Raw genomic sequence first — 23565 nt, forward strand, 5'->3', positions numbered from 1 at the left:
CAGCAGTCCATTAACCATATTTTCTGCAGAAGATCAATCTGTCCTTGATGGGTTTTTTTGGAGAGAAGTGGCTTCTTTGCTGCCCTTCTTGACACCAGGCCATCTTCCAAAAGTCTTCGCCTCACTGTGCGTGCAGATGCGCTCACACCTGCCTGCTGCCATTCCTGAGCAAGCTCTGCACTGGTGGCACTCTGATCCCGCAGCTGAATCCTCTTTAGGAGACGATCCTGGCGCTTGCTGGACTTTCTTGGACGCCCTGAAGCCTTCTTAACAAGAATTAAACCTCTTTCCTTGAAGTTCTTGATGATCCTATAAATTGTTGATTGAGGTGCAATCTTAGTAGCCACAATATCCTTGCCTGTGAAGCCATTTTTATGCAACGCAATGATGGCTGCATGCGTTTCTTTGCAGGTCATCATGGTTAACAATGGAAGAACAATGATTTCAAGCATCACCCTCCTTTTAACAGGTCAAGTCTGCCATTTTAACCCAATCAGCCTGACATAATGATCTCCAGCCTTGTGCCCGTCAACATTCTCACCTGAGTTAACAAGACGATTACTTAAATGATCTCAGCAGGTCCTTTAATGACAGCAATGAAATGCAGTGCATCTGATCACTCTTCATAACATTCTGGGGTATATGCAAATTACTATTATAAAAACTTAAGCAATATTTATGTAATTCTCAAAACTTTTGGCCACGACTGTACAAAAAGCATCCAATCAATACATGTATATAAACTTCAATATAGAAAAGTCTATATCTGCAGACAGAACAAACCTCATGGACACAGAACTAAATGTCGACTGTGCTACTGCAATATTTTGTGGGCGTTCCCCTTCATTATGATGCCTGATGAGTGCACAGGCAGAATCAGCTATGTGTGCTCCTGCCAATACAGCACTCACTGCAGCACATACAGTATTAGGCCTCATGCACACGACCGTATTTTGTTTCAGTGTCCAATCCGTTTTTTTTTTGCGGATAGGATGCGGACCCATTCATTTCAATTCACCATGTGCTGTCCGCTTCAGTTTGACCGCTCCGCTGCTCTTCCAAAAAAATAGTGCATGTACTATTTTTTTCTAGTTTGTGGACAAGGATAGGCATTATTACAATGGATCCGCAAAAAAACAAAACGATCCACAAAAATAACAGATGCCATACGGAACGTCATCAGTTTTTTTTGCGGATCCGCAATTTGCGGACCGCAAAACACATACGGTCGTGTGCATGTAGCCTTATAGAAATCACAATCCACACACTGCGGTGAATAGTGGTCCCAAACTTCTGTTTGGCTACTAAAACAATAATTTTTATAAATAAAATATATTAAAAAAATCATTATTATAGTAGTTGTAACAGTTTAAACAATGTATTTCTAAAAATCAGTTAAATGACTTCAGGATTGCATGAATTTATTAATTAAAAGTTGAAGAACAAAAATAAATGTATAAAAACGAAGGACATGAACATGTTGATGGCAGCCGCTCACATGCCAACAGTCTGACTGACTGCCATATTGTTTATATGGGGCACAAAAATAACAAGGTAAAGAGGCTTCCTGTGATTAGAAAAGTTGGAGTATTTGCTCCCATTCTCATTTGTAATGGGGAGAGAGATATACTGTAAGCTTTTGTCACACTTTTCTTGCAGGGACTTATTTCCCACAAGAAGAAAAAATCTGGTATTATGAAATCCAACATGCCCGATTCTTCCTTCCCCAAAAATCTGTTGTCAGATGAGAGGGGAGACCGAAGGTGGGACTGCGCATCAGGTTATCAAGGCTGAAATATCACATGGGAGAATAAATATCAACATCTTTTCACATCTGCACTTGCCAGGGGAGAGATGGGAGATCTCCTGTTGTCAGGGGAGAGATGGAAGACCTCCATATAGAGCAGGCATGCTCAACCTGTGGCCCTCCAGCTGTTGTAAAACTACAACTCCCACAATGCCATAGCTGTAGGCTGTTCGGGCATGCTGGGAGTTGTAGTTTTGCAACAGTTGGAGGACTGCAGGTTGAGCATGCCTGATATAGAGGTTATCCTCAGCATTTCCCTTGAAAGGGAGCTGAGCTGTGGTATGACCACTACACATTGTAGAGAGCATTCTGCTTTTGGCTCTTTGAACTGCTTTTTTTCCCATCACTGGTTCATTGAAGTGGGGGGCTGGGAGTTGGACCCCCACCTACCTGATATTTATAACCTAACCTGAGGTTAGGTCATAAATATCTACAGGCAGGAAAACACAATTTAAGGCCTGGAGCATACACGCTGACCTTAAAGTGAGGGAATTTTATGTAAAAAATAAATAAAATGAAATTTAAAAAAAATCTTGCATTTATTTACATTGAAGTCCATCGTGAAAAATTCCTCACAAACTCCAGGGTTAGAAAGTGGTGACAGTAAAAAATACTAGCAAAGGCTCCATCGCAGCATTCTACACCATTGTCTAAAAGGAATGCTCCATGGAACACATAAACCTCATGTATGAACTATCCCAAAATAAAGGAAACACATTGTAATGACACTGTAATGTCTGCCAAGAGATGGGCTGCACACACAAAGCTGCTGAGGCTCTGGTTCCTCCTGAGTTTGTCACTTGATACTATGGCAATAAACAGCATGCTGTCCTAGTGGTCACAACTCTCCGACTACTCTTAAAGGGACATTTCCATCAGAAAGAGGTATTTTTTAAACTTAATATTCATAGAAAACTATTTTGTTTAGAATTTTTGGTTGTATTTCTTTTTCATTTTGGCAGTAATATGCCATTGAAAATTAAACACAAAATAATGTCATTCTATAATCCAGTGTCAGTTTACTGCTGCTGTAAGGGTAATCTTCATGATAATAGTGGTATAGAACTGGGATACGAAAGGTCTATTGTTATGTCGATAGGCCTAGATTAAGATGCCCACAAAAGTGCATTGTATTGATTAGTGCAATGTGTGATGCTCGAATTGAGTCACTAGAGAATGACTCTCTCTGGTCGCAGCGATTGTCTAACAAAATCAGTTGAACAAGACTGTTTGTCGTGCAGTGAGACTATGGAACTCTCCGCCTAAGAAGGTGGTTATGGAAAAGTCACTAAAAGAGTTCAAGAGGGGCCTGGAAGTATTTCTGGAGTGTAATAATATCACATCTTATAGTTATTACATTTTGGGGGGTAATTGATCCAGGGAGTTATTCTGGTTGCCTGAAGGATTCCCCCCCCCCCCCCCCCCTAAAATGGCTTCTACCTCACAGTTTTTTTTCAACTTGCAGGATAATAGGCTGAACTGGACGGACAGAGGTCTTTTTTTGGACTTACAAAACTATATTACTACGTATGTTACTATCAAAGTCTGATCTTCACAACACATTTATGGAAGTGTGTCATGGAATGGAAAAAGGAGCCTCAGCAGAAGAGTTGTTGATGTTTATCAGGTTGGAAAAGGTTCTAAAACCATCTCTAAAGAGTTTGGAATTTACCAATCCACAGTAAGACTGTGTACACATGGAGGAAATTCAAGACCATTAATTCCCTCTCACTGGAATGGTCAACCAACAAACATCATGCCAACACACAAGGAACACAAGGTAAGCAACAAAAGGGTTAAGGCCACCATCAGGGAGACACTGAACAACAATGGTGTGCACGGCAGGATTGCAAGAAAAAAGCCGCTGCTCTCCTAAAAGAATATGCTGCCAGTCTGCAGTTTGCTAAAGATTGCCTGGACAAGCCAGAAGGCCCTTGGAACAATGTCTTGTTAGCAGATGAGATCAAAATAAAACTTTTTTGTTTAAATTAGAAGGGTTTTGTCTGGAGAAAGGAAAACACTGCATTCCAGCATAAAACCCCCATCCCATCTGTGAAAACAGTGGTGGTAGTATTGTAGTTTGGGGCCTGTTTTGCTGCATCTGGGACAGGATGGCTCGCCATCATTGATGGAGCAATGAATTCTGAATTATACCAGCATTTTCTAAAGGTAAATGTCCGTACTTTTCTTCATGAACTGAAACTGAAGAGAACGTGGGTTATGCATAAGACAATGACCCTAAGCACACAAGACATTCTACCAAAGGATGGTTAAAGAAGAAGAAAGTTTACGTTTTTGGAATGGTCAAGTCAAAGTTCTGACCTTAATCCAATAGAAACTTTGTGGAAGCAGTTCATGGGAAGAAAGCTACCAACATAACAAAGTTGAAGCTGTTTTATATGGAAGAACAGGCTAAAATTCCTCCATGCTGATGTGCAGAACTAATCAACAATTACTGGAAACATTTAGTTCTAGTTATTGCTGCACAAGGGGGTCACATACTTTTACAAATATACCAATAGTGGAGTAAAAAAGTTGTAGATTATGCAGCATAGAAAGCTAGAAGATGCACCAAATGTATTAAGAGGTGTGTGCCCTTAATAAATTTGCCACATCTCACTCCAGTGCACGTTTTACTAAGACTGCTGTGGGAAATGCTAGTCTTAGTAAATCTCCCCCCTATATGAATATGGTTACTGGAAAAATTTGCACTATAATGTATTTTGACTGCAGTATTATCTGGAACTGTAAAAGGAAGCACTCTCATGATTGCTGAACTTGTGAGTATGAGTCTTTCCATAAGATGCCATGCTGGATAGGTTTAGCTGAACTGACCAGTGGACATAAAGAGTTGTCTCAACTGCACATCTGAATTATAATGTGCTACACATTGTTTGCCATAAGTCTCTCAAGGGTCCATTTACATTTGCCAATTACCGTATTTTTCGTCCCATAAGACGCAGTTTTTTTCTCCCCAAACTGGGGGGAAAATGCCCCTGAGTCTTATGGGGCGAATACTAATGAGCGCTATCATTATGGAAGCACTCATTAGTACCGGAAGACCAGGAAGCGGTGAAGGCTTTGTACTCACCGCTTCCTGGTCCTCGGTTGTGCAGTGGCTGTGCACAGCGTGAGGGCGTTCTGTGACCTCACGCTGGGCGTGCCAGTTCACAGCACAGCCGACAGCTGGAGGAAGAAGATTGCGCGTGCTGGAGGAGAGGAGCGGCGGCGTCCAGGAGCAGGAGAGGTAAGTGGTTTATTTATTTTGTGATCTGAGGCTGGGGGCTGTTGAATAATGGCTGGGGGCTGCTGAATAATGGCTGGGGGCTGATTATATGACTTGGGGCTGATTATATATATGACTGGGGGCTGATTATATGACTGGGGGCTGATTATATGACTGGGGGCTGATTACATATGGCTGGGGGCTGATTACATATGGCTGGGGGCTGATTACATATGGCTGGGGGCTGATTACATATGGCTGGGGGGTGATATGAGGCATGGAGGACTGTGAGCTGAGGTCTGATTAATATTGGGGGTCTGACCTGAGGTGTAATGAAAAATATTTTTTTATTATTGTCCTCCTCTAAAACCTAGGTGCGTCTTATGGGCTGCTGCATCTTATAGGGCGAAAAATACGGTATCATCAAGATTCACTAATAAAACTACTGTTTATCAATTGTGAGTCTGTAAAAAACATGTTAGCAGCGGTACAATTGATAAATGTAAATGCTGTTCAGTTTATTCTTGGTATTGCTGTTAACACACAGTCAGGGGCGTAGCTATAGGGGACGCAGGGGAAGTGGCTGCTTTGGGGGCCAAACTCAGAAACGGCCCATACAGGGAGAGGACCAAAACATTTTATTGTCTGGGTCACCCCACCCAGTATTATAAAATGACATTGTATACAGAGACACTGTAGGAAACGGACAAAGGGGCTGCCGGGCCTCGTCTGAGAGAGTGATCTTGACTAGACAAAAGGGGTTGCACGAGAGGAGGGGGTTGTAAAAATTTGCTGTGGGGCCCAGTCATTTATAGTTACGCCACTGCACATGGTCAAGTCCTTGTGTTTAGTGGTGTAGACCATGTTCCCATACTATGCTATTCCAGGAACTAAATATTACCACCATACTGTGACTAGATAACACTTATATACTGTGACTGGATAACAATAAGATAGACTAGATAACACCACCATACAGTGACTAAATAATACCACAATTTTCTTTTAAATAACACCACCATACAGAGATTTAAAAATACCACCATACTGAGACTACAGAGCATCACCATTCCATAACTATTTAACATAAATATACCATGACTGGATAGCACTAACATATCGTGACTAGAAAACACCACCGTACAGTGACTGGATAATACCAGTATATTGTATCTAAATAACACCACCGTACAGTGACTGGATAATACTACTATATTGTACCTAAATAACACCACCGTACAGTGACTGGATAATACCAGTATATTGTATCTAAATAACACCACTGTACAGTGACTGGATAATACTACTATATTGTATCTAAATAACACCACCTTAGGGTACTTTCACACTTGCGGCAGGACGGATCCGACAGGCTGTTCACCATGTCGGATCCGTCCTGCGGCTATTTCACCGTGCCGCCGGACCGCCGCTCCGTCCCCATTGACTATAATGGGGACGGGGCGGAGCTCCGGCGCAGCACAGGACTAAAAAGCCTGACATGCAGTAATTTTTGTCCGGCGGCCTTTCGCCGTGCACCGCCAAGCTGCGCCGGAGCTCCGCCCCCGTCCCCATTATAGTCAATGGGGACGGAGCGGCGGTCCGGCGAAATAGCCGCAGGACGGATCCGACAGGGTGAACAGCCTGTCGGATCCGTCCTGCCACAAGTGTGAAAGTAGCCTAACAGTGACTTGATAACACCAAACTGTACATATACCCTATATCATGAAACCTTCTTACCCTATATTTACATCTGCTTTGTGAAATCCGGCAGACTGTTCCATCAGAGGAAAAGCCAGAGTTTACCGTATGTGGCACAGCTGGATAATGCAGCGAACCACCGGATCCTCAATAACTACAATGGGATCCAACGGGAATCTGTAGTGGAATCTCATGGGATTTTATAAGGCATATGTAATTGTAGCCTTACCCATTCTTTGTAAGTAAAGTGGGAGGTGGGGGAGGTGGCTGTAATAACTAATAAATATTACTAGTGGCTGGCACAACCATTGTCTAGCTGTTGTAACCCCCTGACAGCTCATAAAATGAAAATCCAGCAAAGGAGACATAGTGTTACATAGTATCTATTCAAGTGACCTGGTTACACACGGTTGCTCTAAGTCTACCGGAGCAGAAATAGCTCTTTATATGGTCTCTTCACACTTGTTAATAAAAGGGTCCAGAACGAGGAATGTCCCTCTATGGCAGCATGCTATTTTCTCCTAAAAATATTTAGTACAGGTATACAATCCTATGGAACAGTTTTTCTAAGACTTACCTTGCACCAATAAGGTCCAAGAGATGTTGCCATCTGTCACTAACTTTGCTCAGCTTGTACTCTATCTCTGAAGCCTTGCTTTCATGGCTGGCCTTGGCAAGTCTTTCTCCCATTTCCTGAAGTTGTACTTTGTTTTCCCGGACAACAGCAATTTCTTCCTGGTAATCCTGTTTAGCACAAAAAAAAATGTCAGAATTTATTTACTATAGTTGTGCCTTGGTTCATTGTTTGTACCCGAGCTTAATAACACAAAAAATATAAACAGGTAAAGCTGAAAAAACATATTTTCTAGAAACCTACTAATATTAGTACAGATTTGGTTCTAGCTAGAATTATTATCTCCCTTGTGCCAGAAAAGTTTAAAAAGTCACAAGCTGTGTGCTCACTTTATAAATGTGACTTTTAGGGGAAAAAAGTTGAAAGTGCCTGTTTTTATGCCACCCTCCCCACCTTTCCAAAAGGGAGTGTGGCAAGTGGAGGAAAGCAGTATGACCCACAACTGAAATAAATTTACCTTCATTTACGCCACTTTTGTGGTGCAAATGAAGCCAGAAATCTATGGCAGCTTGGAACTGCAGTAGATTTCTGTTTAGGTGCAGGGACTGCCAGAGAATGCACCTAAGTAATGACACGGCATGCGACGGCAGCGCAGGAGATATCCAAACCGGCATAGAGAGTGTCAGTCTTGACAAATCTCCCTCTTTATATTCATCTCATGTTCATTTCATATTAGTTGGAGGTAGTGGTCTAACTTGGATTTTTTTGTAGATGAAATACCTTTGATCACTTGTTGGCCATAGACCTTACAGGGAAATTTCCCAGTGGCCAGGGGAGAGGCCAGTGGAAGTTTTTGGGGATGTATTTTGTGCTGCTGGCAGTATTTTGTGGTGGACTGTGGTATTTGGCTCTGCTGGCATAGTATAATGTGCCACTATATGGTATTGCTGGCCCTGCCATCGATTTGGACCAAACAACAACACTTTTAGTATTTTTTATAGGGCCACTTCAATTTCCCAGTCCGCCCCTGGCTGTGGGTGCATAATTCAAATATAGGGGGGAATTGTGGTAATACATTACATACGTTTACATAATTGGGTGATGATAGAATAAAAGATCATGCTGAATCCTCAAAAAAGGGAGATTTTTTTTTGAGGCAATGCTCTGTCTCGAGATCCCTGCTCTATGACATTCACATGCCCTAACAGATATCTAGAAAAATAGATTGTTATATTGCCATATACAAAAGATCAATCAACAATGTCGACAGGGGTTGACTAAACAGGATAACCCATTTAATTTGCATTTACAGATGCATGTATGCTATGTATAATAAAAGAGGAAAAAAATGATTTAACAATAAATATTCTTTGATCATTTTAAAGTTAAACATCACAAATATGTTGCTGTATATATGCTTATATGGAAAATCTGTTGTTGTCTAGGGTGTATTATGACAAACTGTAGTGTGCATCACATTTGCAGACAATAGATTGCTGGAACCAGTGGTCTTTTATTTCTAAATGGCTCTTTATGGGCCTGATTTTCCCACACATTTAAAGGGGTTGTCCCATGAAAAATATTCTTCAGTTTTCAAACCATGCACCTGAATCTGAATACTTTTGTAAGTGCATGTAATTAAAAATTTTCTATAGCCACTGAGTTATTCAATGAAACGTATCTGTACAGCACCACCTGCAGTTTTTTTCCTATTTCTTTGTCCTGTACACTGAGATGGCCGCACATGCTCAGTTTCATCTTTCAAATGCTTCCTGGGCTGTGATAGGGAGAGCACGGACACGCCCCCTAAGCTGCAGCAGAAAAGACACTCCCCTTGAGCTCTCAGCTTGATATAAATTCAGCAGATCAATGAATGGGGAGATCTCTGGATCCATGTGAGGTACAGGGCTGGTTCTAGCTTTGTTAGAAATATATTGTCATGTACTATATGATGTCTGCTTTTCATGTTTTACATTAGTCATGGGACTTTAATGTATTTGCTGTGTATTTGCCTTGGATTTCAACCTATGTACTGCACAGGGTGAAATCCAAGGCGGAAGCCTACAGCACAAATTGACATGCCGCTAATTAAAAAGCTGTACAGTCATTTTCCACAGCATGTGAATGCGATTTTGTAAAATCTCATCTATTTTGCTGATAATGTAATATGCTGTATATTCTGCTGCAATTCCGTGGTGTAAACATGCAGCGTGTCTGCAAGGTGTGAACGTCGGATTAAAATTCGGTGTGTCTTTCCAAAACAGAAATCAGAGACTGGATCCTCAGCCTGCTATGGATTTGCAGTTTATGTGCTGCTATGTGTGCAACCGATTCTCAAAATGCTTAACCCCAATGTCAATCAATAGAGCTAATACTCAGTGGGGGAGATTTATCAAAACTAGTATCAAGGAAAACTGGCCTAGTTCACTTTTTTGTTCTAGGTAGTTTGGTACCTTTCTGAGTTTGTCAATCATTTCTTCAATGCTGATATCTCCATTCTGCGAGACTTTGCATTCCATCTGAGTCAGCCACTCGCATAGCTCCTTGTTCTTTTCATTGAAGATAGCCCACTCATTAAGCCTTTCGCTGACTTGTTGCCGACGTACAGAGACCTTCAATTGGGGAAGACAGAGATGACTGACAAGTTACACTTTGTTAAAAGGTCACCCTGATGTACAGTGAAACAGCAGGACTCAACACATCACACCAGCCCTTCTGCACACTCTATGACAGCACATTTCCTGTAGGCTTCACCTCTGAAAACGAAGACAGGAAACTATCATGTTATGCTATATGATTGTCACATCCTGGTGACATTAGACAGGCGGAATGCAGACTTTGCAACGATTTGCAGATTTTCATTCTTATTATTTATGTGCAATATACATGAAGCCATATAAGTCTCATATGTTTTGCAGCTGGCCATAAGACACCTTATGCTAGCTTGGTGTTGAAGGTTGAAATACTATGATTGTTTTGTTTAAAGCCTTACAATAAAATGATAAACTAAGTACATTGTGGCACTGTTCTAGATGCTGCATTCGCTGCATTCATACATATGCAACTCATTTGCCACCTTTGATGGTGAGACTCAGTAGTACAAGAGTCAATGTAAGGTTGGGTTCACATCACCGTTTCATTTACCGTTGTGCTAATCCGTCAGAAGAACAGAAAAAAAATGGATGCCATTTCCATCTGAGATCCATGCACGACTTCTTTCCTTCTAAAAAAATGGATTTCAGATGGAAATGGCTAAAACAGATACAAAATGTGCATAACGGATGCCCAGGATCCATTTTTTACTGAATCCGTTTTTTTTCCTGTTCTTCTGACAGATCAGAAGAATGGAAAAGGAAACAGTGATGTGAACCCAGCCTTAGCTATCTAAAATGCAAACGTGGTATCCCAATGATTTTCATTGCCAAGAAGGGCATATAACATGGAATTTCTATATGATGGATGTAAAACTAACAAGGAAATCATGGAGACAGTGGATGGAGCCCCCTGCTATATTAAAGGGGTTGCGCTACTAATATATACGTATACCGCCCAAAAGATATTGCTGTTATATCACTTTTCCCTAAAACCACCATTTCTCAAAACTGCCTTATTCTAAAGTTATTAGCCTACAATTGTGCCCTGGGGCAAATCTGTTTTGACACTCAGTTGCTGTAGGCTACGTCTGGCATTGGAACCTTGAAATGTAGGAAGCACAAGCTTCAGTGGTAAGAACAAGGGGCGTGGTTAGTGTCACGTGATCTGCTGATGTCAGGACACATCTCCCTGCCCCAAGGCATGATGGGACAGCAGACACATGGCAAACCAGGAATGATTCAAGCATGGGGGATAAGAGAAAACTGCAAATGAGGTAAATGTGAAAAAATGGAAAATGAATGGGAGCTAGAGTAATTGACAAAAACACCCTGAAAAGTAGTTTATGGCACAATCCTTTTACATGCTTACAAAACCAAAACATCTTTATCTTAAAGGAGTTGGCCACTTTCTGGTTACTGTTGACCAATGTGTTTGTGAGATTATTATAGGGCACCTAATAACATAGTCTTTGTTAAAATTCTGCACCATTTTCTATATTTCATAAAGTATACCCCCTTGTTTACAAAGTGTTCTTGCTGTCCACACAGAGGTGCTGTCCAAAAAATGGCTGCTGATGGAGGGTCATGTGACCAGGCAGATCACCTCCATGTGATGTCTCCCCCATTCAAATACACTGCATTTGCACTAAACTCCTAGTAGAGAACAAGTAGAGATGGCAGGTGTATCTGAATGGAGGAGACTTCACATGGAGGTGATCTTCCTGGTAACATGACCCTCAATCAGCGGCCATTTTATGGACAGGATCTCTGTATGGACAGCACAAATAACTTTGCAAACAAGGGAGAATACATTATGAACTACAGAAAATGATTAGTAAGTGCCCTATAATCATCTCACAAACACATTGGTCAACAGTAACCAGAAAGTGGCCAACTCCTTTAATATATTGGTATCAGGAACCATTTCCATTCACCTTCTGATTTTATATGAATACAGGAGGCGCCATCAATATTTTTACAAATGAGAGGTCTCTTTGACATGTCCGCAGTCATCCAAACTGTCTCTCCCCATGGCCTTTGATGATACTAAGAGCAGGTTTACTGATCTACCAATCTATTTACCTGATGGCAAAGTTCTTTCCACTGTCTCTGCAGCAATTCAATGCGCTCATTAAGAATGGATATATCGTCTGCATTGATGAAGGGTGAGAAGGAGTTCTTCAGTTCTGTCAAATGAGCAAGGTCTTCAACCCACCCTTGAACTGCATTTTCAAGCTCCTACAGAAAAAGAGAGGTTATAGTGACCAGCACAGAATAAGTTTATAATACAAGTGTGTGAAGCCGAAACCAAACCGGCTGCATAGCCCCATATAAAAGGCCACAGCTGAGTGCCCTTGGTCCCTGGCAAACGGCTCATTTTGTTGGGGAAAGCCATGGATAGCCAGGCATCTCCCCTGTAGCAGTCCCATGTAATATAAGGATGTCTCAAGTAAGGGTGCCACTCCTATCAGAATACTCCCCTCTGGACAGATATTGTCTTCATGAGATAACCTATTTAAAAGGTTATGTCTGTAGTATGGCATCTGATAAAGTATATCATATATAACAAATGGCCGTACATGTACTGTCCAGGTTGGGACTAGACCCTTTCTATGCTACTGATTATACTGGTATGACTCCTGCATGGAGCTGTAATACAGCCACCTGCAGGGAGCTTTAAAGTGGAGCTGAACTTTTAGAAAATGTTTGATATGTCAGTGCATCATATGAAACGTTTTAATCGGTGGAGGTCCGGGTGCTGAGACCCCCTCCATTCACTAGAATGAGGAGAGAAGAGCTCACATAGCTCACTCTCTCTCCTTGCTGCAGGGGTGGGAATTGAGGTGGGCTCATAGACTTTCTATTGAGTCCTTCTCACTTCTTCCCCCTGCAGTGAGGATAGAGTTTAAAATGTAAGCTCTTCTCTCTCCTCTTTCTAGCTATCGGTGGGGGTCTCACTCAACACTCAGACCCTCACCGATCTATGAAAATATTTGGCTCTATGGTACATATGCTGCATTATTTACCGTATTTCATTTAACCCTTCTCATTACTTGTTCTCCCAATGACGAGCATCACCTTGCCACTTCCGGTATTATGTCATCTATAGGCAGTGTGGTCACCAACACAGGAAGTCACAGGGAATTTGAACACAAAATACAGAGCCCCGTGGAGCAAAGTATTCCATGGTTACTAGATTACAAAAAAGTTTTATTGGGGAAGATACGCTGGTGCCATTCCATAAGAGAAACAACCAGTTGGTCTGAAATAACTACTAGACCACTGAATTTGCATTACATCAGGGTGCCTACAACTAATATTAATATTTCGTACTTGTGTGATGGATGGATACCCTGGAAAGGTTTCACATAATGCAATATACTGATACACTGACGTACAGCCTCCCACATAGCATCATGAACCCCAGGTCTCATTGCTGCAGCACCGGATAGCACTGCTGTTTACCTTGCAGTGGATCTGTTCTGTATGCAGCTCATCATGGTGATCAGGGAGAGACTGAGAGATGTTTCTCCTGAATGTCCTCAGTTTCTCCAAAGATTCTGCTATTCCATTTTCACACCTCTCCCAGTCCTGAAAATGCAGAGATATTTTTTAGCTTTGTGATCGTGAGCCTATGCAGATTCTGTGCCTGTGCTCAGTCGTAAAGCGCACACTGCAGAGCTAATTACATAAGCAGAAGGAAGCTTCTGACATAGCGTTCCTGTGGAAACCACCCAAGGCTATCAGAAAATGTAGAAATATATACAGTGTGCAGAATCTGATGGAATACCATTAATATGAATATGTATTGTTCACAATCCAAATCCATAAAATAAAACACTTTCAATAGGATGGCCACCGTGTGCGGCTCCTGTATAGAAATGTCTGCATAGTCATGTTTAAGTGGCCGACAAAGCAATTGTCAAGGTGAGTTAAATGGCCGATCTCAGCTACATCACATTGATGAATTAGACTGAGAAACGAGTTGACATTCTACCAATTCCAAAACCGTAGATTTCAATGAGGAAGAATAGACACATACTTTTAACAGGAATGCAAGCTGCTTCTTCTGTTCCTCCAGTCTCACGGTGGTGGCCTTCCATCGCTCTTGAATGTCAATGAGTTCTGCCTGCAAGGAAGCCTCCGCCTCGCTGTCAGCAGACAGAAGCAGTTGCTTCCCAGCCTCCACAGTTAGGATGTAGCTCCCCTGCTGCCGGTGGAGCACTCTGTCTCTAAGCTGGAATATCAAAGGAAAATATTGCATTTGACATACTCTATAGAGTTGTACACAGGTGGTCGTCACTCACATCTTTCTTCAGAACCCATGTGGGCAATGCAAGCTGCCACGATTTTCTACGGCATGGTTAAAATAGATTGTTTAATATTAATGACCGCATTGCTTTGCGGGTAGCAATCAAACTGACAATCAGTGCGCGATTCATATGAAAAAACTGTGGAAGTTGGCATGGCCACCTCATGGGTTTGTAACCTCACTGGGTAGCCCCACTTAACTTCCTTAAGCCAAGTAACCAAACAGTATGGGTTTTAAGTGGCGAAAAAGGAATCAAGGAAAACAGCGCTAGGAACTTAGCCTCTATGCTGCTCCAGTCCTAATTTATGAATGGTAAGGTTCTGACTCCATCACAGATTCCAACATATTTGACCGAGAAATTTAGCAATGCACGCTGCTAATTTTCCATCAAAACAACAGACGCTTTGGCAGAACCTAATGTGACCGAACAAAACTCAATGGAGTCTGTCAGGTGGCTCTAGGTCAATCGTACAATGGATCCATCCCTGCATTATGGCTTCTGCTATAAACGGAAGCTACAGCATAGATACGAACAGAGCCTAATAAATAACATGTAACAAGTACTAGAGATAGTGAGCATATATACACCACAGGAAAATGAATAAAAAAAACATCTAGAAGTTAAAGGGGTTGTCCTCTTTTTTTATATTGATGACCTAGGACGGTGGTGGCAAACCTAAGGCACTGGTACCAGAGGCGGCACTCGGAGCTCTCTCTGTGGGCACCCACACCCTGGAAAAAGTCTATGGTGTACCAATATACCTTAGACTTTCCCTGACATTTATCAGCGCAGGGCGCACTATGAACAGCACAGGGCGCACTATGGACAGCACAGGCAGCACAAGGTGCACTATGAACAGCACAGGGCGCACTATGAACAGCACAGGCAGCACAAGGCGCACTATGAACAGCACAGGGCGCACTATAAACAGCACAGGCAGCACAGGGCGCACTATGAACAGCACAGGGCGCACTATGAACAGCACAGGCAGCACAGGGCGCACTATGAACAGCACAGGGTGCACTATGAACAGCACAGGCAGCACAAGGCGCACTATGAACAGCACAGGCAGCGTAGGGCGCACTATGAACAGCACAGGGTGCACTATGAACAGCACAGGCAGCACAAGGTGCACTATGAACAGCACAGGCAGCGCAGGGCGCACTATGAACAGCACAGGGCGCACTATGGACAGCACAGGCAGCACAGGGCGCACTATGAACAGCACAGGCAGCACAAGGTGCACTATAAACAGTACAGGGCGCACTATGAACAGCACAGGCAGCACAAGGCGCACTATGAACAGCACAGGCAGCGCAGGGCGCACTATGAACAGCACAGGGCGCACTAGGAACAGCACAGGCAGCACAGGGCGCACTATGAACAGCACAGGCAGCACAGGACGCACTATGAACCGCACAGGCAGTGCATTGAATGTAGGCTGGCTATTATATCTAAATGATAAAGTACACGGAAGAAATACTATATTGGACTGTAGTATTCAGGTTACATTGCCGTGTTGGCACTTTCTGATAAATAGGTGGGTTTTGGGTTGCAGTTTGGGCACTCAGTTTCTAAAAAATTCTCCATCACTGACCTAGGATATTTATATTGATGTCCTCTGTATAGGTCATCAATATGAGTTCGGCGGAGGTCTGCCTCCTGGTACTCTGGCCGATCAGCTGTTTTAAGAGGCGGCCACGTTTGTACAAGCGCTGCCTTCTCTTCACTCTTTACCTGTTCGCAGTGGTAAGCAGGTGTAATTACAACTATGCCGTTCTATTCACTTCTATGGGGCGGTTCTGTAGTATTCACTTGAATAGGAAATTAATGGGACGGCTTGGGTGTAATTACCCTGAACAGAAGGTAGCACTCGTATGCGCGCAGATTTCTCTTCAAACAGCTGATCAGCGGAGGTGCCAGGAGATGGACCCCTGCCGATCTGATTTTAATGACCTATCCTGACTTTCAAATATTATTCTCAAGATAAATTTCCCCGAATAACTGAAAAATTAATGCAGAATGCAAATTCATACTGCCCACTATGTACAAGTAATGAAAGACTTATCTTGATTTTACGAAGGCAAATATATACCTGGAGTTCATCTAGAAGGGTTCTGGCTTGTTGGAGTGGTATAGGGATACTTCCCAGGCCAGTCACTGGCTGATATGACATTTCCACTAGCCATTTACGCAGTTTTTCTGCCATCTCTCTGTAGCGCTGCCATTGGCGTATCTGGCTATCAATGATTCCTCTCCTTTGTTGAGCACGACGGATCACTCCTTGCCACTGATTACTCAGCAGGGCTAACTTAAGGTTAAACTCATCCCTAGAGAGAACATGATAACGGGTTAGCTAAATGTGTATAGCATCCTGACAACTATGAACATCTATTTACTCATTATCTAAGAGGTCAAAGTGATTTTATATGTAATACATAAAAATAAAAATAAAATTGTTCTCTGGAAATAGTGTTCCTCTTTTAAGGCATAAAAGTGATTACTTAAGGCACATGAAATGACTGGAAATCATAAGCACTCATCATATTCAATACATGTGTAACATTTTTGTACCTATCATCCACTTGTCCTTGCTCAAGAAGCCTTTGTCCATCGGCAATTATTGAATGCAAAATCTGTTGACGGCTGAACATTTCGGCTTGAAACAGCTGACAATGGGAAAATACAAGTTAATACCTGTCACAGATACCTCCTTGCAGAGAAGTACTGGTTCGCTAGTTATGCAGAAATGGAAGATTTGGCAGGTGATTTCCTGGACATTTACTGACCTGTCACCAGATTAGGACATTGCCATGGTGGGAAATTCAATTGTGACACGCAATATAAAACTTTCTCTAGACAATTTAATTAGCCTTCCAATGTTGTATCACTATGGCAGAAAACGCCCATCCCTTGTCGAAGAACTGTCACACATTCCTACAGAAATTCAGGATATGGCACGTAGAAAACCAAGAGTGTACGCTATAATCCAACAAAGTCAATTCCTATCAGCAATTCCTATGTAATTTTGTAAACTTGAATGGGCTACTGAGTTTGCTTGAGTTGAAATGAAGGCTTTCTACAATTGCTTTACTCATTCTGTACCAGTTATAAGTTACAGTGTGAAATATAGTCTAGAGCTGCTGGCTGTTACTTTAACTTCTTAATGCCCAGCACTGTACGATCCGCGGCAGGGGTCCGCCAGTCACTGATAGCTGGACCCCTGCTGTATGCACCGACATCGGTGAAATAACCGATGCTGGCACATTAACCCCTGAACGGCTGCGGCCATCGCTGACCGCGGCACGTGCGGACTTCAGACGGCCATCGGGTCCCCGCGCTGTTATGACCGGGACCCGATGGCAGGGAAGGCAGCCTGATGCCTTCCTTAGGCATCGTGGGTTCCTTCCGTGAGAGCCTGTGAGATCCAGCCTCCTGGATCTCACAGGTAGGAGGCTGTAAGTCTATTACACTAGTAATACACTTACAACCAATGCATTACCATACAGAAGTATTGTGATGCATTGTAAAGGGGATCAGACTGCCAAAAGTTGAAGTCCCAGAGTAGGACAAAAAAGAAAGTGTAAAAAAAGTTTAAAAAAATAAAATTTTCCAGAAAAAACCTAACCCCTCAGGTGAACACCGTCAAAAAAATAAATTAAAAACTGTGCTAAAAAAAATCATTTTTTTGTCACCTTACATCACTAAAAGTGCAACACCAAGTGATCAAAAAGGCATATACCCCCCAAAATACTACCAATCTAACCGTCACCTCATCCCGCAATAAATGAGCCCCTATCTAAGACAATCGCCCAAAAACTGAAAAAACTATGGCTCTCAGACTATGGAGTCACTAAAACAAGATTTTTTTTGTTTCAAAAATATCATTGTGCAAAACTTACATAAATATAAAAAAGTATACACATTAGCTATTGCCACGTCCGTAACAACCTGCTCTATAAAAATGTCACATGTCACCTTACATCACAAAAAGTGTAATAGCAAGCGATCAAAAAGTCATATGCATCCCAAAATGGTACCAATCAAACCATCACATCATCCCACAAAAAATGAGCCCCCATATAAGGATATTGCCCGAAAAAGTAAAAAAAATATGGCTTTCAGAAAATGGCAACCCAAAAACAAGATTTTTTATTTTTAAAAATGCTTTTACTGTGTAAAACTTAACAAACAAAAATAAAAAAATAAACATATTAGGTATTGCTGGATCCATAACAACGGGCTCTATAAAAATAAAAAAATTACATAGGTAATCTACCCAAAAAAAAAATTATTATAAAAACTGTCCAAAACAGCCATTTTTTGGTACCCTTGGCCCAAAAAGTGTAATATTGAGTGATCAAAAAATCATATGTACCCAAAAATGGTACCAATAATAAAATAAATACATTTAAAAAAGTAGACATATTAGGTACTGATGTGTTTGTAACGACCTGCTCTATAAAAATATCACATGATCTACCCCCTCAGGAGATTGCCATAAAAATAAAATAAACACTGCCAAAACAGCCATTTTTTGGTCAACTTGCCCCAAAAAAGTATAATATTAAACAATCAGAAAATCATATGTACCAAAATTAGTACTAATAAAAAAGTCTACTCTTCCCATAAAAAAAATTAGCCCCTAGACAAGACGATTGGCAGAATTTTTTTTTTCTTCAAAAATGCTTTATCATGTGAAACTGAAAAAAAAAAAAAAAATAGACATATTTGGTATCATTGCGTCCTGCTCTATAAAAATAATACATGATTTTTTCTGTACCATAAAAAAAAACATAAAATAAAAACTATGCCAGAACAGCCATTTTTGGTTACCTTGCCTCACAAAAAGTCATACAGACGTGGACAAAATTGTTGGTACCCTTTGGTCAATGAAAGAAAAAGTCACAATGGTCACAGAAATAACTTTAATCTGACAAAAGTAATAATAAATTAAAATTCTATAAATGTTAACCAATGAAAGTCAGACATTGTTTTTCAACCATGCTTCAACAGAATTATGTAAAAAAATAAACTCATGAAACAGGCATGGACAAAAATGATGGTACCCCTAACTTAATATTTTGTTGCGCAACCTTTTGAGGCAATCACTGCAATCAAACGCTTCCTGTAACTGTCAATGAGACATCTGCACCTCTCAGCAGGTATTTTGGCCCACTCCTCATGAGCAAACTGCTCCAGTTGTGTCCGGTTTGAAGGGTGCCTTTTCCAGACTGCATGTTTCAGCTCCTTCCAAAGATGCTCAATAGGATTGAGGTCAGGGCTCATAGAAGGCCACTTTAGAATAGTCCAATTTTTTCCTCTTAGCCATTCTTGGGTGTTTTTAGCGGTGTGTTTTGGGTCATTGTCCTGTTGCAAGACCCATGACCTGCGACTGAGACCAAGCTTTCTGACACTGGCTAGTACATTTCTCTCTAGAATTCCTTGATAGTCTTGAGATTTCATTGTACCCTGCACAGATTCAAGACACCCTGTGCCAGACGCAGCAAAGCAGCCCCAGAACATAACAGAGCCTCCTCCATGTTTCACAGTAGGGACAGTGTTCTTTTCTTGATATGCTTCATTTTTTCGTCTGTGAACATACAGCTGATGTGCCTTGGCAAAAACTTCGATTTTTGTCTCATCTGTCCACAGGACATTCTCCCAGAAGCTTTGTGGCTTGTCAACATGTAGTTTGGCATATTCCAGTCTTGCTTTTTTATGATTCGTTTTCAACAATGGTGTCCTCCTTGGTCGTCTCCCATGTAGTCCACTTTGGCTCAAACAACGACGGATGGTGCGATCTGACACTGATGTTCCTTGAGCATGAAGTTCACCTTGAATCTCTTTAGAAGTCTTTCTAGGCTCTTTTGTTACCATTCGGATTATCCGTCTCTTAGATTTGTCATCAATTTTCCTCCTGCGGCCACGTCCAGGGAGGTTGGCTACAGTCCCATGGATCTTAAACTTATGAATAATATGTGCAACTGTACTCACAGGAACATCTAGTTGCTTGGAGATGGTCTTATAGCCTTTACCTTTAACATGCTTGTCTATAATTTTCTTTCTGATCTCTTGAGACAGCTCTTTCCTTTGCTTCCTCTGGTCCATGTCGAGTGTGGTACACACCATATCACCAAACAACACAGTGATTACCTGGAGCCATATATATAGGCCCAATGGCTGATTACAAGGTTGTAGACACCTGTGATGCTAATTAGTGGACACACCTTGAATTAACATGTCCCTTTGGTCACATTATGTTCTGTGTTTTCTAGGGGTACCATCATTTTTGTCCATGCCTGTTTCATGAGTTTATTTTTTTACATAATTCTGTTGAAGCATGGTTGAAAAACAATGTCTGACTTTCATTGGTTAACATTTATAGAATTTTAATTTATTATTACTTTTGTCAGATTAAAGTTATTTCTGTGACCATTGTGACTTTTTCTTTCATTGACCAAAGGGTACCAACAATTTTGTCCACGTCTGTATGTACCCCAAAATAGTACCAATAAAACAAAAACAATATTGTGCTCTTTCCCTTCTGAGTCCTGCGTTGTGCCCATAGAGCACTTTACAACCACATACAGGGTGTTTCTGTAAACTGTAGAATGAAATAAATATTGAGTTCTGTCTGTTAACCCTTGCAGTATTACAGTAAAAATGAATTAAAATGATAAATCTGCAAAAAAAAGTTTTTAAATGTCACCTTCATTTTCCTTTAATTTTAGTTTCTAAAATGGAGTAATTTATGGGAGGTTTCTACTATGTAAGCCCTACAAAGTGCCTGAAAAAAAGTGGGTTTTGGAAATGTTTTTTTTTTTTAATCTAAGCCTTCTAATATCCTCAAAAAATAAAATGTTGTTTACAAAATGATGACAATATAAAGTAGACATATGGGAAATGTAAAGTAATAACTATTTTATGAAGTATCACTACCTTCCTTAAGTGCAGAGAATATCAAATTTTGAAAATTGTGAATGTTTAAAAAAATGTTTGTAAATTTGGGATTTTCTTTTTTATAAATAAACGTAAAACATGTTGACTCAAATTTATCATTTACATGAAGTACAATGTGTCACGAGAAAATAATCTCTGAATGGCTTGGGTAAGTAAAAGCATTTCAGAGTTATTATCATATAAAATGACACATGTCAGATTTGCAAAAATCGGCCTGGGATTTAAGGTAAAAAACTGCTTGGTACTGCAGGAGTTAAATATTGTGTGTGCAGCACGCAAATTACACCTGTAATTATCAGGGTGGTTCCAGAATTTTCACCCTGTATATTGTCTTTTTGGTTTGATTGATGTTACTCTTGCTACAATAAGTCACCAAGATTCGGCTTCACCGGTATCCGGCACATGTAGAGTGAAGTGAGGAAAACTAAACACCTCCTAAATGCAGCAGACTATGGTTTAATACCATGTCGGCCACCGCAAAAGAAGTACCTTATTTTTTTGCATTGTGATAAAGGGAAGAAATGTACTACTGTATACAGTTGCATACCTTGGGAGTATGCGGTGGAGAATATACCCAACATATACCTCTTAGCTATAAGGCCTCCTGCACACGACCGTTGTGTGCACCCGTGGCCGTTGTGCCGTTTTCCGTTTTTTTTGCGGACCCATTGACTTTCAATGGGTCCGTGGAAAAATCGGAAACTGCACCGTTTGGCAGCCGCATCCGTGAGCCGTGTTTCCTGGCCGTGAAAAAAATATGACCTGTCCTATTTTTTTCACGGCCAACGGTTCACGGGCCCATTCAAGTCAATGGGTCCGTGAAAATCACGGATGCACACAAGATTGTCATCCGTGTCCGTGATCCGTGTCCGTGATCCGTGTCCGTTTTTTCCTATCATTTCAATGGCAAACTTGACTTCGATTTTTTTTTTCATTTTTCATGTCCGTGGATCCTCCAAAAATCACGGAAGACCCACGGAAGAAAAAACGGGCACGGATCACGGACCTACGGACCCCGTTTTTGCGGACCGTGTAAAAAAACGTTCGTGTGCAGGAGGCCTAAGCAGAAGGAAATGTGAACACCTACTGCTTACCTCATGTGCCCTTTGCTGCTCTAAAAGACTCTGGTAATTTCCAGGGATTTCCACCGCAAGCTTCTGCTCTGTCTGGATCAGGAACTCCATCCAAGTTTCACATTTTTCCAAAAAGGTCTGATGATGTAGTAGGAAAGACTGTAATTTGCTGTAAAACAATCAGATTATTCTGTTATTCTCCATTCTGAAAGACTTCTAGAAGACAAACTAGTACACCTACAATAATGCACCATGCGATCCAATCTAGAAAGGCTTAGCCAACTCCAGCTTTAGATTCTGTGTTCGAAGTATTCCATGCTACATTGAATCCTGATTATTTAAGCAATAATAAGACTATAAAATACATCAATAATATTTTGCCAACAAAAGAAAAAAGGCCACTGGAAACAAAGACTGAAAGTACGGAGCATGTCAGTGATTTCAGGCTTGTCCAATGGCCTTAATTTTATGAACCGAACCTATACATCAAAGACCATGTGGCCTTATGCAATAATTATGGAGAAAATGATAGCTCAGCTCTGCTCAATATGTCAGTATATCAGGGAGAAGAATGCATAAAGGAATCTGTACTTGAAATATAACAGACAACTTCATGCATCTTTGCATGAATGCCAACTATTCGCAAGGAACAATGTCCCACGGCACAAGAACCACCCGGTGGTTTGGTTAAGATGCAGGATTCTTTATTAAGAAGCGGTACAACGCGTTTCGGGGATAAAATCCCCTTCTCCAGATACTGATTACTTGCATACCTAACTATATAGATTCGACTATTAAAGGGGTTATCCCATGATTAATGTAATAAATCAAAATCAGACATCGTATAGAACATGACAATCTCTTTCCAAAAAAGCTAGAACCAGCCCTGTACTTCACATGGATCCAGAGATCTCCCCATTCATTGATCAAGTTGCTCTGCTAGTTGCTGGCAGCTCAGGGGTGTGTTCCTCCAACTGTAGTTATCTCCCTATCACAGCTCGGGGGGCATCTCCTTTCTACTACAGTTTTTTTTCTATCACAGCTCGGGGGGCATGTCCTTTCTACTAAAGGTTTTTTTCTATCACAGCTCGGGGGGCATGTCCTTTCTACTACAGGTTTTTTTCTATCACAGCTCGGGGGGCATGTCCTTTCTACTACAGGTTTTTTTCTACCACAGCTCGGGGGGCATGTCCTTTCTACTAAAGGTTTTTTTTCTATCACAGCTCAGGGGGCATGTCCTTTCTACTACAGGTTTTTTTCTACCACAGCTCGGGGGGCATGTCCTTTCTACTAAAGGTTTTTTTCTATCACAGCTCA

General features: G+C 41.3%; 1 protein-coding gene across 17 annotated transcripts in view; it reads right to left on the reverse strand.

The window, feature by feature from the left end:
- The window catches only part of SYNE1 (spectrin repeat containing nuclear envelope protein 1), a 451533-nt gene that overhangs the window by 39739 nt on the left and 388229 nt on the right, over window positions 1-23565 (reverse strand). For all 17 annotated transcript variants that reach the window (XM_044288568.1, XM_044288579.1, XM_044288581.1 and 14 more), the window contains 8 exons: window positions 22270-22417; window positions 16787-16881; window positions 16308-16542; window positions 13942-14136; window positions 13365-13490; window positions 11982-12137; window positions 9759-9917; window positions 7309-7475 (listed from right to left, as the gene is read on the reverse strand). In XM_044288568.1, the coding sequence (XP_044144503.1) occupies window positions 7309-7475; window positions 9759-9917; window positions 11982-12137; window positions 13365-13490; window positions 13942-14136; window positions 16308-16542; window positions 16787-16881; window positions 22270-22417 (1281 nt within the window). The remainder of the gene's footprint in view (window positions 1-7308; window positions 7476-9758; window positions 9918-11981; window positions 12138-13364; window positions 13491-13941; window positions 14137-16307; window positions 16543-16786; window positions 16882-22269; window positions 22418-23565) is intronic.

This window comes from Bufo gargarizans, chromosome 4 (genome assembly GCF_014858855.1).
Source record: "Bufo gargarizans isolate SCDJY-AF-19 chromosome 4, ASM1485885v1, whole genome shotgun sequence".
Taxonomy (NCBI): domain Eukaryota; kingdom Metazoa; phylum Chordata; class Amphibia; order Anura; family Bufonidae; genus Bufo; species Bufo gargarizans.